The sequence below is a fragment of the Plectrocnemia conspersa genome, unplaced genomic scaffold (assembly GCF_051122295.1).
Source record: "Plectrocnemia conspersa isolate PC_06_02 unplaced genomic scaffold, ASM5112229v1 ptg000006l, whole genome shotgun sequence".
NCBI lineage: Eukaryota > Metazoa > Arthropoda > Insecta > Trichoptera > Polycentropodidae > Plectrocnemia > Plectrocnemia conspersa.
Window position 1 is genome coordinate 12,234,264 of NW_028277170.1, and position 18,352 is coordinate 12,252,615.

The following is an 18,352-nucleotide window of genomic DNA, read 5'->3' on the forward strand; positions in this document are numbered from 1 at the left end:
TTTATCAAACTAATCTTGAACCATTGTTTAGTTAAATATGATATACTCTAGCGTGAATATAATACATACATATATATCCACTTCTTTATTACCGTAAAGTGGTATTATCAATAAATTCCAGACGAAACCGTATCATTTTTTAAAAATTATTATCATTAGAAATTTTTATCTGAAGTACTTATTTCGGCTATTTAAAGTATCTTTACTTGAGCCAGAAGATTCAACACTTTGTAAACATGTGTTTTATTAGCATTTTTCATCTTACAGTTTACTGAGCATTGAAATGGGCGCATATATATATATATATATATATATATATATATATATATATATATATATATATATATATATATATATATATATATATATATATATATATATATATATATATATATATATATATATATATATGTGTGTATATATACATACATACATATGTTAATATATATATCTGTGTGTATAATGTATATTTGAACTTTGCTAACTATTAAATAATTTACGTAACGTATGTATAAATTTAGAACATAGTATGGGCTAGAGGGGCACTAGCGCTGGGCGTTTTGGCGCTTGAATCCCTGACACAGTATCTTGGCAGCCGCCTTGCTGCGATGTGTGATGATGGCTAGGGGGGTTGCGAGGATCCTATCCTCGTGGTTGTGATAATAGCCATCCCACTGTCAGACATTACCGCCGCTGTTGGGGAAGCGTGGGGGCGGCAGCGGGGGCGGAGGCCTACCGCCGGTGCCGCGACCTTGATCACCGTGGGACGAGTGCTCCGAAACAGCTAGAAATGTAAAAGTAAGTTAGCTTTATTCTAAGAACCTCGGCGTCATTGGGTTCATACGGAAGCAACAACTCTTTGTTTGTATTGTGTTCGAAACATGCTTTGCTATTTATTCGGTGGTGGTATTACATAGGAATCCATTGATTTTTTGTTTCTAATATTGTATTATATGAAGCGTGTAGAATATTAAGGGCGAACTCAACAATGTGTCACTATTTATTTTATCCTGGCATTAAAATCAAAAGGTTTATTTTTGTTACGACAAAGTTTTGTTATTTTGCAGCAATTGAGAAATATTTTACGTCGACTTTTTGGGATTCCGAATGGCAAAAAAGATTGTTACTGCAAACTTTTACATACTTTATAATAATCAAATTTAAAATCTTTTTTTGTAAACCAAATAATACTACTAAATAACTGTCAGTTAAATGTTTATATTTTATTATTACTTTAGTGTTACTAAGAAACTGACTTTTTAAAACTAATTGCCGTTAGCTGCTAGAGAAGCTTATGAATAGCAGTTCCGATGACATTCCGTAATATTTTCTCAAAGCGACAGATATTTTTTATTTTTATGATTTATGGCAGATACTTTGTGACTTAATATGGTAAAAGTTTTCTCACCGTGGTATCCCGTTTTAACTAAGAAGCCCACATTTACTTAGATAATCAAAATGCAGAATTAACTTTTTTACGTTCAAATCTTAGAAGCTTGATAATTACTAGAGATTTTATATAGGTAGACTTGCACGAGTATCATGTATTAGGACTATTAATTTAGTTTTCTCATCAAAATATCTAGCTCTTTATTCTCAATGCCGCATATGGTGATTCATAACATAAGGGTACACTGCTGTTGTATTACTATGCCCAAAACTGCCACTACTGTAAATTTAACTTAATATTTTTTGTTGTGTTTTGAATCGTGATGTTATACAATGTTTCAAATAAAAAAAAAGTGTTAACCGATTCTTCATCTGATAACTTAGTCGCATGTATGAATATTTTTTTTATTCGTTTAGAATTTCTTGAATTGTATATATACCAAATAGATATAATTGTATGTTTAGATTGGTCTAAAGCAGTGTAGAAATATTTTCACTTAATCTTTTATATGATATTATTTTTTTTAAGCATCATGAGCCACATGGTTTTTAGGAAGACAGAAAAATAATGGAAAAATTGGGACACGTCAAAACTGTCTAGAGTGCCAGAGAAATAAGGAAGGTAGACAAAAAGCCTTTTGCTCTAATGTATATTAAATAGACAAAAGGCGAATCAATTTTTTAGGCGCTAAATAAAACCCGTTATTTTATAAGTGTTACATTAAAAATTTTACATACTATGTTCCAGATGGAGCTGCGGCAATGACTGAGATACAAAGGTTTACTAGCGCATTTAGAGACACTTTGAACAGTTTTTTTTTTATATAAACTGCGTTATCCATTGGAAGCAACAGATAAGGCTGACGAAGAAAAATTGTTTGAAATTATTTTGTAACTTTGACACTCTCAAATTGTTTTCAGAAGAAAGGTGGTTGCAAAAGAGATAGTTGCTGCAAACTTTTATATACTTTATGATAATCAAATTGCAAATCTTTTTTTGTTAACCAAATTATAATACTAAATAACTGTCGGTTAAATGTTAATATATTATTATTATTTAAGTATTACTAAGAAACTTAAACATATTAAAAATATAGCATTAAAAACAATTACTTGGAATATTCATACAGCTAGATTTTCTCTACGTTCTTATTAAATAATTTGTCAAAAATTTTATTTTTTATTTTAGAACTAAGATAAAAATCTGATAATTTTATTGTTTTATTATAAATAAATTAGTGGAAACCGAATATATTAATTTCAAAAATGTAAAGAATTTTGAAAAATGGGAAAACAGTTTTAACCGTAACTGTGTTTTGCTTCCGTGTGAACTCAGTAATATAACAATATAACCGTGAGAGTGAATAACTTAATTATAACATTTTTGCCCAATTCTCGACTTTTTTTTACAAAATAATCTACTGTGTAGAGTGCAACGTAATCAATTTAAATAATTTGACAGAATTTTTTTAATTACAAAATAGATTATTTATTTTTTATCGAGATCTGGGCAATGTATTTACGAGATTTGGGTAAATTATGACATTGATTAGATTAACTTACCAAATACTATGTGCATATTATTCATATGTAGTACATATTATATAAAATGGATATATTTTGCGCATTATACATTATAAGATTTGTTGCTATATAAATACGATGCTCCGATTATTATAAAAAATTATATGTCAATAAATATTATAGGTTTTTTCTATTTTATACAGCTTTTAATAGTCAAGTTTTAGATAATTTTGTCAAACTTTCATTAAATTATTACAGTATTACAATATTTAGTTTTTATTAGCCACACGTGTATTTTTATAGCAAACCTATTTTAATACTATGAATTTTAAAAAAATATCTGCAAAATTGATGACCATAATTCATAATTAGTATACAATTTCAAATTTAAATAGGTTGTCGTATCTTTGTAGGAAAAAGTCTAATGCTCTTCACGCGCAAAATATAGTGCATAGTAATGTATTTATTTATGTATATAATATACATATTTATGAAGCATGTTTTTTTTCAGAAAGCGGTGCTATCTTTTATTTATATTATAAATTATAATAACAGTTTACAATATAGCTTTGATACTATCATTGTTATCAATTATAGATAATTTTCGCTGTACCACCTGTTGACTTTTGTATTTGTTCGTTCAAATGTTCAATCAACACTAACCTAGTGTGACTCTTAATGATTTAATAGTGTTGTGATGAAGCTGTGATTTTATATGTTTAGTACTCTATCATTTGTGATTTCAGGTGCAAGACGATAGTGACGACATATTGGTTAAAATTTGGAAAATGGATTGTATGTCATGTTTTTAAATGGTTCGCGCATTTAGACGCGCTTTCCAACTAATTTGATCTATTTGGTGTACATATATTTGGTGGGCGAAAAAAAGCGATACCTGTACGTATTTTTAATCGTAACTCCTTAACTAAAAATGATATATATCGTCTGAAAAAGAAAAAAATATATTCATACATATTTTCAATGTCGAATTAGTAAAAAGAGTACATAAAATATTTTATGTGGTATAGCAAAATAGTCTGATTTTATTCCAAAAATATTTGATTTTATTCCAAACATTATATATAATCATGTAAGTAAGTGGTATCCTACAAATACATTTATACAATATTGTGTTATGAATCTTGATTATATACAATGTTTTGTACTTAATTTTGACATTCAAGATCTTATTGCCATACCATACATTATTATATAATAGATATAATTATGATAATTACATGTAAATGAAATAAATTATCTAATTGTATTATTAACCGTTATTGTATTATACTAATTCTATATTCATTAAATGAGTTGAATGCCTAATCAATATTTTTATGTACTAACTAAAATACAACAGAAAATTTACCTTCTGATGATAAGAAAATTGTCGTAATATCAAAACGAACTGTGAGTTGTGAATAGAGCGTATGCTTGTTTCATCACTTATTTCTCAAAAATTATTGGATATAATTTCATGACTTTTATTCTTAAGAAATAAGTATTATTAATGGTAATAGAAATGAAAGACTAATTTTATGAAGGAGAGGAATTTATTTTGTTAATATGAGAAGCGCCATTTTCTACTACTAATAACATTTAAATAGTTTCATGTATGGAAAAATAATAATTAAATATGCTATAGTAAAGTGATTGACCTTTAATATTTGATAATATTGAACAGAAATAGTTTTGCGACAACAGTAAGATAAATCGATTTCTATTCAAAGTTGCATGATATATTTTTTCAATCGCTTACTTTTTTGAGAATTTATCTTTTTTAACACTTTTGCCTTATAGTATATTAATTATTTTATTTAGATAACAATTATATATACATATATAATTCAGTGATTTATCATTAAATTTAATAATTTTAACAACACATAATCAAGTAAAAAAATTTAAGAAATTGACACTACATAAATTTAATTTTTGTAAAAAAAAAAAAAATTATGTACAGTGTCAATTAGCAAAAAATCTAATATTTTATAGTTTATTTGAAATATGGTGTACAAAAAAGAATGGAGAAGAAAGATAAAAAAATAAGATTCGCAGCTATATTTAAAAGATTTAAAAGAAAAGTTAATCATACAGATTGGCTCAAAAACCAAACATTTTTTTGAATGCTTATTTCAGTGTTAATGTAAGTAACATAAATATTTCAAAACCATTTACTGAGATATAGTTATTTTAAAATTTTTAATTTTCAGCCAAACCTATAATTCTAAAAATGCTTATTCTGGCGAAGATTTTATCAAAACATATTGCTTCAGGTTTAGTGCTTTCGCTAGTTTCTATGTAAATGTAAGATATTACTTTTCAATTTAAAATTAAAATATATTTTCAACAGCTTTTAAGTTATACTACTTTAGCATACTAACGTATATCATAGTTTAGTTTTACTTGATATTTAAAACCACTGCAATACATTGTATATTATTTCTAAGATCCGTAAGTTATTATGCAGTGTTCTCTATTAATCGACAAGACTAATAAATATAGAATTTCGGTTTTAATGCCCATTCTGTATGTAAAAAATGTATCAAAATCTATCTCTAATCCTAACCAATATGTCGGGTCGTCAATCGGATATTAGTAAAATTGCAATATTTAATGGTTTTCACGTTTACCATTGGCGACTGACAGAGGAACGGACGCGTATGCCGAGTGTCTTCTAAAGGTGTACGCAGTCGTCAGGCATCGGTGTCTCTCAAATGGATTTATGACTGCATGACATCAATCATTACTTGATTTAATATAAATTGTCGACATGGAGATAAGTGGGCTTCGAAGACACATACTGGACGCTTGATTAAATATATTTATGGAATGATGCTGTACGAATGATTTTTCATGTATGAAGTATATTTGCAGTCTATTAGAAAAAGGTTTACGACGACTGTCTCGTATATTACTCTAATGCATTATGAAGAATAAAAAAGTATAAACAATAACTGCCAGAAGTCTGATCCCCTGGCTTTATTTAATATCAACATTTGCATCTTATGATAGTATGAAAAAAATGTTATTATCAGTATTTTTATATAGATTATATTATATAATCATTGATAGCAGCTGACTAACGTTTTTATTTTATAATCGTCGTGGTACGATAAATTCTCGATTACAAGTCGTTGCTAAACCTTTTATCATTTAATTTATTTTACTAAACATGAAAGAGCATACGTGACGCTGAGAGCATACGTGTTGATGCAACACCAATATAATTTAGGGGTCAAGTACTACGATGAATTTGAAAATGTACCGTTTATTTAAATGTAGATAATTTTAGCGATGATGATTATAAGGAGGTATGTCTTTATCTAGATATAGAATTGTAAAAGTTTGCCTACATGAATCTGGTTTCTCTTCGGTTGGAGGTGGAGGCGCAGGCAATTGCTGCTCTAGAGCGTTTACGCAGTTGAGCATGCTACCGTAAAGCCGACTATCCCGCAGGCTACCCCTAAAAAAAAACATAATAATAAATCAATAGTCAATTTATAATAGTGCGCATTTAAAAATTATGCAGACGTTCGCTTCAGTGACGAAACTCTAAATTTCCGGCTTTTTGCAGAAATAGCAATTCCCTTTTTTCAATTAAACAAAAAACCTATTATAACTGTTTACCAAAATTATTTTTTTAAATTTGAAATATTTAGTATATTAATATACTGTTTTTATTATTATTATGTATTTGTAGTATTCGACAGTTGACCCACAAGGCACATCCACCTTAGCAATTTAAAATTAGGAAATCTAAGAAAACTTCATCGTGCACAGAGTGTGTCAGAGTGTTGGATAGCTGGTGCTAATTTTAGTCGTTGAAGTAGCTAAATTGCTTGTAATATGGTCTGGTAGCTTGTAAATGTTCAAAAAATGGTGTAGAGAGCGATTCTAGCATCAAAGTTTAGCATCAATTCAAATATAACACTATTTAAATATTACATTCTTACATTATTTTTAACAGTTTGCAAAATAAAATTTTGCGTTTAAGATATAATAGAAGACTTAAAGCTTAATTCAATCAGCAATGAATCATCATTACCGTGCTTGATCAATTTCTGGGAAAAATGACGATATTGGATGCTGTACATGGAAGAGCACAATCTTGGTAAAAAGTAAAGTCAGTAACATTTGTTGGATGCATATGATACATCTGAAATATACAGATTATTAGAAAATTTAAAATGCTTTGACAATGTTCAATAGGGAATTATCAAAGAGTGCTTAATCGTGATTCAAATGATCCGTGTTTTCAATGCTTGAATGATGCAAATATCATTTTTATTGGTACTCAAACAGAACTCTATTGCATTTTTAACTTCTAGGTAGGATCTCTTTGTTGCGAGACTTTATTTGTTTCATCTTACAATGGGTTGCTTTTTAATTTAAAAATTTTTTTTTTTTTAAAAATGTGAAAATTTAAAATTTAAAAAAATTTAAAAAATTCTACTTAATAAAATAATTGAATACTTTAAAAAACCATTGATTTTGATCAGCGGATGTAATTAGAAAAATATTTATCATTCGTAATAATTAGGTTAACCCAAAAATAAAGATTTGTCAAAACATATGTCATGAAACATTGATTTTGATTAAAGGTTTCGCAATTTTGCGCTACAACGTAACTTCCTGCTGCAATCAATGCTACTATTATTATGTGGTAGAAAAATTCGTACTGACATTCGAAAATTATTGAGAAATAAATTATCTCACAGCTCTTGAGCAATAAAATAATCAAAGATTTTCTCAATAAATAAAAAAAAATGAGTCTAGAATTTATTAATTATGTCCTGACATTTCCTTTAATTTAAAATTAAATAACTGTTTGTTTTTAATTAAAGCTTAATTAAATCACAGACAATGAGTCTGACAAGCTATTTTAAGCATATTAGTCTTGTTATGTAATATAATAGATTTGGGAGGTGGAGATCTAAAATTTGAAATTCTGTCAGTGATAAGATTACATTACTATTAAGCAGACAGGATAAAAAAAATCGCTCCCAGACAGCCGCTATTATTATATATTAGAAGTAAACATTCAAGGTTAATAAACAATACTCGGGTGTGTTTGTTTGTGTATATGGAGGAAAGGGGATGACGTCAATATCTGTCCCCAAACATCGATCCCACACATTTTTTCTCGGTATATATTTTCAAAAGATAATAATGTTATATTATTAAAGTAATAATAGAACGTTTTTTTTATTATGAAATTGTGTAACAGATTTTGTTATTTTATAAACTGAAAATAGAAGATCCCTGTAGGATAAAAATAACTAACATTGCATTATTATTGCAAAAATACACATGAATTGAATACGCACGAAGAACTAATTTAATATTTTAATTGAGTCATAAATTCTTATGTATTACAATGTAACTAGATTTACATTGTATGTGTGTTGAAAAAAGCGACTTACCTGCCGTTAGAATGTCTAAACAAGGCCAAAATTTCTTCGAAAGTTTTGTTTTTCGTTTCAGGAACTTTTTTATAAGTAAATATCCAAAATATTGCAAGAAGAACACTGAAGGGCAGAAATGTATAATTCTCCAAAGCGCTCTGTAATACAAAAGAAACGTTATATCATATTGTAAAAATTAATATACTTATTTTATGTGAATGTGAGAGATGCATATTATAATTATTTGTTTAGTTTTGTTGTATTCTTATTAATTATATATAATGTTTTTTTTAAATCCAAAGAATATTAAAAAAGTAAAATAATCGTATAAATATGTTATGAAACGTAAAAAATTACCTTCATGCTGGGGAATCCAATTCCAACAACGAAATTGGCCATCCAATTGACTAGTACAGCTATCGCCATAGCGCTGGGTCGCGGCCCCTGCGAAAACAGTTCGGCTGTGATCATCCAAGGGATGGAGCCAGGGCCGACGGCGAAGAACACGACGAAGCTGAGGGTGGACACCACCGACAGGTAGCTCATCCAGTCTATCATTTCCTGTACATAGCCAAAAAACTCCTATCAGGCGGTAGAATGTACAGTTCTTCCCCGATACGTCCAAGGGGTTTCTGCTCACACTTCTGCGTCTGATATTTGTGTGTAAGTGCATCGGCACGTGATGAATCGGGAGTATAATATTATATATGTATATATATATATATATATATATATATATATATATATATATATATATATATATATATATATATATATATATATATATATATATATATATTTATATAATATTCATATGTATATAATATTATATATGGTTTATTAATTACACAAAAGCTTTTTATTAATTGATAATAATCGTTTATGCTGCTTATACATTTAGCTATTTATTATTGGATAGAGCATAATAACGCAATAAATAAATTATAATATTAATTTAGATAATTATAATGATTTAGATTTTAACTGTTGACGTTTAAACTGTATCGCATTCAATTTATTTTAATATTGATATTTTTTAAGATAACCTTTAATGCTACAGCTTAATAAATTCATCATTATCTCAATGTTTTATTATATAAAAGTTTTTTGTATGCTTAAAATTTCAGCTTAGAATATTTTTATTCTATAAAAATGTCATGACAATCTTACTACTAATATTAAATTCAGTTATTAAAAAATTAATAATTTTATTTTTTTAAGTAAACTTTAAATTTTTATTTATTGTATTATTTTTATGTGTTTATTTATAAATACTATTTCGATTTTATGCTTTGTGTTTATTATATTATCATGATCATTTATCACATACATATTATACTTTTTTATAAGCAGCATAATTTGGTGTTTAAACAATAAGAATGTGCCTAATGCTTGTTCCTTGGAGATTTGCCTGTAAGTGAGAGATGACTATGATGACTATGTACTTATGTATACTAACAGGCAAGCCTCCGTCAAAACAATCAATTTGCATTTTTCACAAAATTGAAGTATGAGCTTATACATACATATATTACATATTCAAGTGTGATATATAACATATCGTATGTGTGTATGTGCATAACATATCCGCATACTGCGCAGAGTTGCACCTGCGCATATTATTAATGATAATAATATATAATAGATATATATTTTTTGTACGAAATTGCTTAATACAGTGTCGTTGTGTATATTTTTTTGTGTGTGGGGTGCGCTGTGTGAGTGAAAAATCCCTTTTGCACGCAGTCGGGAAAGTCGCTTTCAGGGGGGAGGGGGGACGCAAAAAAGCGGTGAAGCGATTGAATAAAAAAATAAGATAAAATATTCATAAAAAACAATACTAATATGAGTGCAGTTGAGGCTTTTGTAGACAAATATACAAATATACGTTTTGCTGTTAGAGTTTATATTTTTGATTTATGTATTAAGATTGAAAATAATATAAGCTGTTAGTGCTAAATAATATACTTATATAATATACTATTTTACACTGACGCCAGGAAGATTTAAATTGAAATATTTTAATATCAGTAGGTATATATGTAGTAAGTAAGTGAAATTGTAACAGAAAAAATATTATTGAAAGAAAAATTGATATATTGATATTATTGTATATTTTTGTTAATGACAAAATGTGCCTATTTTATATTCGGTATTCATATATGTTGAGGATGTGATTATGTCGTTATTAATAATTTATGTATTTTAGAAATATATTACATTATTATTTTATATAAGCTAAAACATATTTTTTTAACTTTGATTAATATTTACATATTTAATATTAACTTTAATTTTATTTTACATTCGGATCACGTTTATTTCAACACACATTCAGTTTTAATTAAAATTTAATCTAGATTGTTTAAATTTATCTGATAACGAATATTCACTTTGAAGTGAAAGATATTTTTTACGGCAGTGTAAGAACATATAAATATAAATGAAAAAATACGATAAGTTAGATTCGAATTGACTTGACGAGATGATGTATGACAATAACACCTAAGCAATATCTCAAAGATAAACTGGATATTTATATATAAATAAATTATTAGTATATATTGTTTATTAATATTAAAAAATAAAATAAATATAACGTCATGAGTATGGGAATGAAAAAAGGCAGTTTTGCTCAGTGATTGCAAAATAAATTAAAAATATATCATGCACATTTTTAATATGAGACATATTTCAGTATATTTACTTATGCATTATATTTTGTCTGACATACTAAACAATAACATTATGTATAACTAGCTATCGGTCCCATACTATAGTGAGGTACTGCAGCTAGTTGTGTATAATGCGTAAATAAATATATTTTTAATTGTATTTATAATATATTAAAATATAATTTATTTATATCATCGTAAGATAACATAACTTTCAAATTATTTTATCGATATCAAAAATTTATTGTCGTGAATAACGCGCATTAGTTGTAAATTTAAAGTATGAGTTATTGCGTTTATTCGACAAAAATACGAGCGAGCTAAATATATATTAGATTATCGGAATATATTTTTATATACGAAAAAATATCCCAAATTGTAAGACCTTTGTTTGAAAAATAATTTTATTCACCTTATATTTTCGAGTTATAAATATATATAATAATTTTAGAATATTATATACATATTATTTTTTCAATAAAAATACGGTATTTTTTTATTACAAATACAGTTTCAATATATAAAGATATTTGTAGAAAAAACATTATTTTTTAAGAAAAAAGATTCCAGCGCTACAAGAGAAAAATATCGATTAGTAGATATAATTATAGTGATGATTTATTTATTTTTAAGAATAATAGAAACAATGCGCCATGGTTTTATCGTAAAATTTAAAGATATTAATATGTAAGCATTACTTTACTAGCAAAATTTAGTAGTGAGCCTGTTTTTTACTGACGCTATAAATAAAACGCATCAAAATCTATAAATGCATAATAATGTAAGATTATTATATAAGTATTATTTATTTATTATTTAGAGCGTTGCCACTGACTCATCAGTGACAACGCTTTTTTCTCCTAAAATTTGAAGTAGTCTCATAATGTAAAGATTATTTTGCTAGCAACATTTATCAGTAAAGCTATTTTTACATTTGCTTGATTAAGATATATAAAAAAGACTTATCAATTAGTTGCTGGGGTTTAAAGGATTAAATAGGGCAAAGAGTCGTACAAGTATTTAATTCTTGATGTGAATTTTAATTTCAATAGCCCGTGACAAGTAATAACGAGGAGAATCGCTATCCATTTTGTATGTTAAACTAAAATATTATAGAGGTTCCGTTATATTTGAGAAATATAAATTATTTCCGTGACTAAATTGTATATGAAATACTGCTCTAGAAAAGAAATTCATATACTTAGGTTATAAAAATATTTGTAATTATGTAATTTTAATAGAATATGTGACAGGGGTTTAAGCTAATATTGAAGTATTTTTTCGATTTACTAATTATTTATTATTTATTATAAAGTATTTTAATAAAGGTTTTACAATTTTGGATCTCTTTGTATATAACGCGTCAGTAGAATCATCGCGAAAAGTCAACACGCGCAGCTTGGCGCGGGGTTGTGATGCCTGTATGGAAAAATTTTACCTTGATTAGAAATGAAATTGTGATGAAGATGGAGAATATGAACATTCCGCCGAGGCCGTAGAGGTGAAGTGTCCTGCGTCCTGTGCGGTCCATGAGTGGCAAGGAGACCAGCGTCATACCAACCATGATGGCGCCGATGCCCATCGTAGCAAACTTTGCCGATTCCTCAGTCAGGCCAGACGATGTGAATAACGAGGTTGAATAGTAAAACACCTAGTGGACAAGAGAACAGTGTATTTGTCAAATACGCGTGTGTGTACAAAATATACCTACGGTGGTAACAATACACGCGTATTGAATCTACATATTAAAAACGCAATCAAGTTTTGTTTAACTGGAATACTATTATATTATTGGTTTATTATGCTCTTAAGTGGCGTAACATCTAAGTTTGTGTGACTCTTAAGGACACATTTTATGTGTAAAATTTGATCACCAACTGAATATATATTTATCGTTAGCGCGCGGTGCTACGCTATCGATTTAATGAGTGTCAAAAGTGACAATTTGTCGTTATTAAGAATTTATTTTTGTTGTCAATTTTTAAAGTGTAAACTTATTGATCATAACCAGAATCGTACCATATATGCAGTTAACAATTAACTAATCGAATTCACATTCATCAAAACAAGTAACGTCACAGGAACAATCCAAATACATTATGTAATAAGCCGATACTGTAACTAAACGATTATCTCTGATTGCTTATTTTTATTTGTCTAAAATAAAAAAACTTTTTTAAGATATTTTTATTGCTGCATTTTCAAACGGACATTTCAGATAAAATTTTTTTCTTAACATAAATTATTATCAAAATTTAATTTGAATAATAAGAAAAAAATATTATCTTTGCAGCAGAATTCCAATTATTTTTATTAAATTTACGATAAATAAAATAAACGTATAATTGCTAAATAATTTGTAGCACCATCTATTGGATAAAATCATAGAAAATTGAAATTAGATTTTTTTTTAAAAAAGAGTGGACTTTAACTTTGCTATAATAATCAGGCTTTTATAAAGATTAGTTGAGGTGTACATTATATTAAAAATGACGATTTCTTAAATATTGCAACAAGAAATAAAAATAGTTTTGCGCAAATTTTTAAATGATAACAGTAATAAATATATATTCTATTAAGTTTTAATATTAAATATTTTAAATAGACATGCGACAAAAATAAATTACAATAATTGGAATTTTGCTACAACACAAGTGAATGTATATACACAAAGAGCTGCAACGATTGGCGAACGAATAACAGAAGGCACTGATTGTAAGGCTTGTTAAGCGTCATTACGTTATAAGATATGATAAATCAGTAATTAAATTGAAAAAACTTTTTGTTTCTCAATACAAAAAATAGTGTACTGTTATTTGTATCGTTTTGAAGCATAAATCTAAATGAGCCTTAACTAAAGGTGCGCGCAAATTCATTTAAATATTTCAACTCGTCCATTATTTTTAACAACATTATCAAAACTAAAATCACTGAGATAATAAACAGTTATTAAAAAATATGGATTTATTGTGTACTGTTATGAAATATTATAAATAATTTTTATTTGACTATCTAAACAGCGCCATTAAAATATTTTTGCAGTTCTTTCTGTTATATGATGTTTGAGGTTGACATTATTAGAATATACCACAGAGTTTGTTTTGATTTCTACATATATGCTCCAATCAAACTATAATACAGGTATCTTCTAACGATGTGAAATTTTTAATAAAAAAACAACACTTTGTATACACGCATACGTATGTGCTACGCAATTTTAATATATTAAAATAGTATTGAATTCGCATCAAGAGTAATTTTTTTAATTCGCAAAGCGGTAACTCGCTGCTATTTTGAGTGAATCAGATGTCCATCTTACTACACCTTTACTAAATTGTAAGTAGATGAATAGTTTTAGGTCGTACCGCATTGATTCCGCTTAGCTGTTGAGACAGTTGCATTACGACTCCGATCAGCAACGGAGCACGAAGGGTCGGCGAACAGAGGAGTTCCCTCATTGATATGGAAGCTTCGGCTTGTTGAGCCCTTTCTTCGGCCCTCATCTCCTCAATGTCCTCCTCCACCTATGGAAACACATTACAAAAAAATAAAATTCCAAGAGATACAATCTGGACGAACTTAAAGCACCAGCTTTAAGATAATTCAGAAGCGAGAAGTAGTTGGGTCATGTCGGAGAAAAAATCCGCTGATAGAAGCAATTTGTGTCGGACTTTTTCTCCGATGGCTAATTATGAGGATATTATAAATTACTTGGTTGTTTGCACGTAGTCGTCTTAGAGCACGTCTCGCTTCTTCTTCCCACTGTCGTGTTATGAGAAGATATCTTGGAGATTCTGGACAAGCTGGGAGCAAAACTAACTGCAACACTGCAGGGCATATTGCTAGACCTAAGCAAACACATGTGATGGTTTTTGAATTGTTTAGTCATTCAGTTGTCTAAAGCAGATGATTATTATAGCAATGCGGGATTTTTTTTCTTTAGTTTTGAAGTGGCACTCACCTAGCAACAGAGGCCATCCGTCGTCAGTGCCCAATATTTGTTCAATTCCAAGCACTTGACTCAAGAGGAGGCCAACAGTGACGGCCAGTTGGTTCACTGTACCTAAGCCTCCTCGCAAATTTAAAGGGGCTATTTCTGATATATACATTGGCACCAAAGATGTATTTAATCCTGTAAGAACAGTCAGTTTTAAGACACCAGACTCGAGTGGAGCAAATGACCAATTTCAGAATGGGCGACGTTTGCTAATAAAATATGCCGCTAGCATGCAAAATAATAAAGCAATTTTGAATATGTGTTAAACGTCTCCACGTCTTATATTATACAGTAATATATTAAAATCATGCCAAAATATCTAGTTTTTGTTAATACTGCATGCTAGGAATCAACGTTATAATAAAATCGCTTTTTATTTTTTATTTAAGTTAAGTCTACATATTTTCCATAAGTATAATTATTTCATATGTTATATTTATATAATAAAATATTTCTACTTATAATAACAATTTGGCCTGGGTATAGAAATATAATGACACATTAATGTGAAGTATATTGATAATGACTTAATCATAAATATCAATCATGTGATGTTAGAATATATATATATATATATATATTGCAGGGTTTTTAAAAATGTAACGTTTTCCTTTCTAGGGAGGTATGGACAGATTCGTATTAAAGCGGAGATAAGTTTATAGGTATTATTTACATAGAAAACACGCTGCTGAAATATCTAAGTCAAATTGTAAAATATAGGCTGATATTTTAGATCAAATTAAAAAGTAACTCTGAACTTTAATTTGTGGAAAGTGGCGATGGAGCTTAGTATAGCCAACTCTTGATCACTGTGTTATTGATAGTTGCAAATGATATACATATAAATACGGTTTTGGCAAATGCAGTTTTAGTACAGTGATGTATTTCTATTGCTTATTTTAGAGTTGAAAATACTGAAATGGTGTGAGTTTTACAGCATACATTAAAATGGATAAAAGTAGTTGAAGACCTACATTTAAAAAATAACCCTCTTCTTTTATATAAAAACATCTCATAAGTGATGCATTAGTGACTATATTATTTTTAGGGATAATAGGAATTGATAAACGGAAATAGTTAAACGTCATTTATAAGTCTGGAAAATATGTAAATATTGTGGACTCAAAATAAACAAAAAAATTGCATCATTTTTTTGGTTAGAACTATAAAGTGTCCATTGTGAATAATTTTATTATTGATAAAATTAAATAATTACCGCAGTTAACGCCAATTATAAAACGGCCGAAGAAAAGCATTTCATAAGAATGTGAAATTTTGGTGAAGCCCATTAGACAGGCTCCTCCAATGCCTAAAACGTTATTGAGCAGTAATCCTCCTTTCCTGAACATAAAACATATTATTTTTGTGATGGAAAAAAATTAAAGAAAAAAAATACGCCTACCTGCCAAACCGATTGGCAATCATTCCACCCGAGAAACCTCCCAGCATTCCACCTATAGCAAATATGCTAACCGCTACGGAATATAGTTGTTTCACAGAGTCCTCGGGAATGTCTTTTCCGTATCGATCTTTATAAACGTCCTTCATGAAATTTTCAATATTCTAAAACGATTATTTTAGTTATTTATTTGTTTATTTTGATAATTCGTGAATGTGATTTAGTTAACTACCAGTTCTGGTGCGTTGATAACTCCCGTGTTGTATCCGAATTGCAACATTCCAAGTACAGCCGCCAGTATTGCATACGATAAGAAAAACGTAAGACCCTAAAATTTTAAAGTAACTAAAGCGCTTCGGTGGTAAATTTCAAACTATTATGGTCCAACACTTTACCTGTTCGAGGAGTCGCAGTTTACGCCGATGAGAGTGCTCTTCGAGACGGTCGACATACTCTCTCAATTCTTCGATTTCTTCCTTTACGGCTTGAACAGTGTCTAATTCGTGTTTTATAGCTACCATATCCCTTTTAACCTGTCGTAAAACATGGCTTGATAATTTCTTGTAAAGACGTTTAAAAATAAAACTTCTTTAAATTGACTTAAATAAAATAAGTTACTATAATTACGTCGACTATTCCAGACAGATTGGTATTAACAAATAATAGCTAAGTGAAATTAGGACTAAAAAAAAGTTAATATACCAATTCAAAATTGCTTTTGAGATTAAAATAATATTTGTAATGCTTTTAGAACACTCATAATCGTTTTTAACAATCACAATGAATTGTGTCTACATTTTTTTCGACACCCAACGCGTGAGTTTTTATAAGCGATAATTACATAAAATTGTCCACAAAGTTAATCGATAACTAAACGCCTATCAATATATTCAAGAGATTGAGAATTGAGATGGATTTTTTAATCCCACACTGAAAGCACAATTTCACCGCAGGTCTGTAAGCCGTATTTTTGCATTGAAAAGAGTAAGCTATTTATTTTTCCCAAAATCGATTTTGTGTTATTTTTACAAAATACTATAATAAAATGGCACTTCATAAATAAAATTGATACTTTCTTTAAAATAATATTTTTTTCATTACGTTAGTCATATATATAAAACAGTTTATTTAACTTACTCTTAAGCACATGTCGTAAAGACAGATAAAGTAAATTTATAGTGTATATGTGAATAATGTTGCTAAAAATATAAAATTGATATAATGTATGTTCTTACAATATTTTTGTTAATTCTTTATTGCACTGTTGAATGTAATAGTTTTCAGTTTAAAAAAGCTTACGAAATGCTATTTACTGCGAATTCTATTACATTTAATATAAAAATGTAAATATCGCAACAGAAATTATAAAAAAATATTGAAAATATTGCTTGCCAGAGAACTAAATTATTTAGTTTTGATTTAATAATTATGTTGCTAATAATAAAATTGTAATTTAATCCAGAACAATGCTTCAATTTGATGTAAATAAAAATAATTTATATAGTAAATCTAATCAATAAACAAATATTCGGATAAGTATAGCTATAGGTCTGCTGCTTTTGATTTAGTACACCTTTTTATAATCTGTGAAACATTAACAGAGGAAAATTAAACGTGGTTTATATTTAAAACTCTCCCAAAAAAGTCAATGATCTATTTTTTATAGATTATCACTTATATATTAATATAAGTTAAGCTAGATACATATTTTAGATAATGTGTTATTTTGAGCTGTGTCATGAACTAGCTAATTATGAAAACATATTTTTTTAATAGCATCCTCTTTTTCTATAAATTATTTTTATTATTGAAAATATTGTTACTTTATTGTTAAAAATATAAGTAGCGTTGCTCTTAGATGTCAAGAGATATATAACTGATAAGTCACGGGTGCGGAATTTAAAACATGTTTTTTTAATTATATCATTTTGCAGCCGTAATTTAATGGCAGCCTTGCACT

General features: G+C 28.2%; 1 protein-coding gene across 7 annotated transcripts in view; it reads right to left on the bottom strand.

Annotated features, from left to right (window-relative positions):
* Positions 1 to 381: 381 nt before the first annotated feature.
* The window catches only part of Glut1 (Glucose transporter 1), a 65,497-nt gene continuing 47,526 nt past the window's right edge, over positions 382 to 18,352 (bottom strand). For 5 of the 7 annotated variants that reach the window (XM_088187946.1, XM_088187948.1, XM_088187947.1 and 2 more), the window contains 12 exons: positions 16,788 to 16,925; positions 16,625 to 16,720; positions 16,396 to 16,556; positions 16,210 to 16,334; positions 14,958 to 15,128; positions 14,708 to 14,844; positions 14,362 to 14,520; positions 12,435 to 12,647; positions 8,679 to 8,903; positions 8,340 to 8,479; positions 6,270 to 6,379; positions 382 to 784 (listed from right to left, as the gene is read on the bottom strand). In XM_088187946.1, the coding sequence (XP_088044072.1) occupies positions 678 to 784; positions 6,270 to 6,379; positions 8,340 to 8,479; positions 8,679 to 8,903; positions 12,435 to 12,647; positions 14,362 to 14,520; positions 14,708 to 14,844; positions 14,958 to 15,128; positions 16,210 to 16,334; positions 16,396 to 16,556; positions 16,625 to 16,720; positions 16,788 to 16,925 (1,782 nt within the window). In that variant the 3' untranslated portion in view covers positions 382 to 677. The remainder of the gene's footprint in view (positions 785 to 6,269; positions 6,380 to 8,339; positions 8,480 to 8,678; positions 8,904 to 12,434; positions 12,648 to 14,361; positions 14,521 to 14,707; positions 14,845 to 14,957; positions 15,129 to 16,209; positions 16,335 to 16,395; positions 16,557 to 16,624; positions 16,721 to 16,787; positions 16,926 to 18,352) is intronic. The other 2 variants (XM_088187950.1, XM_088187951.1) reach the window with 1 other exon arrangement.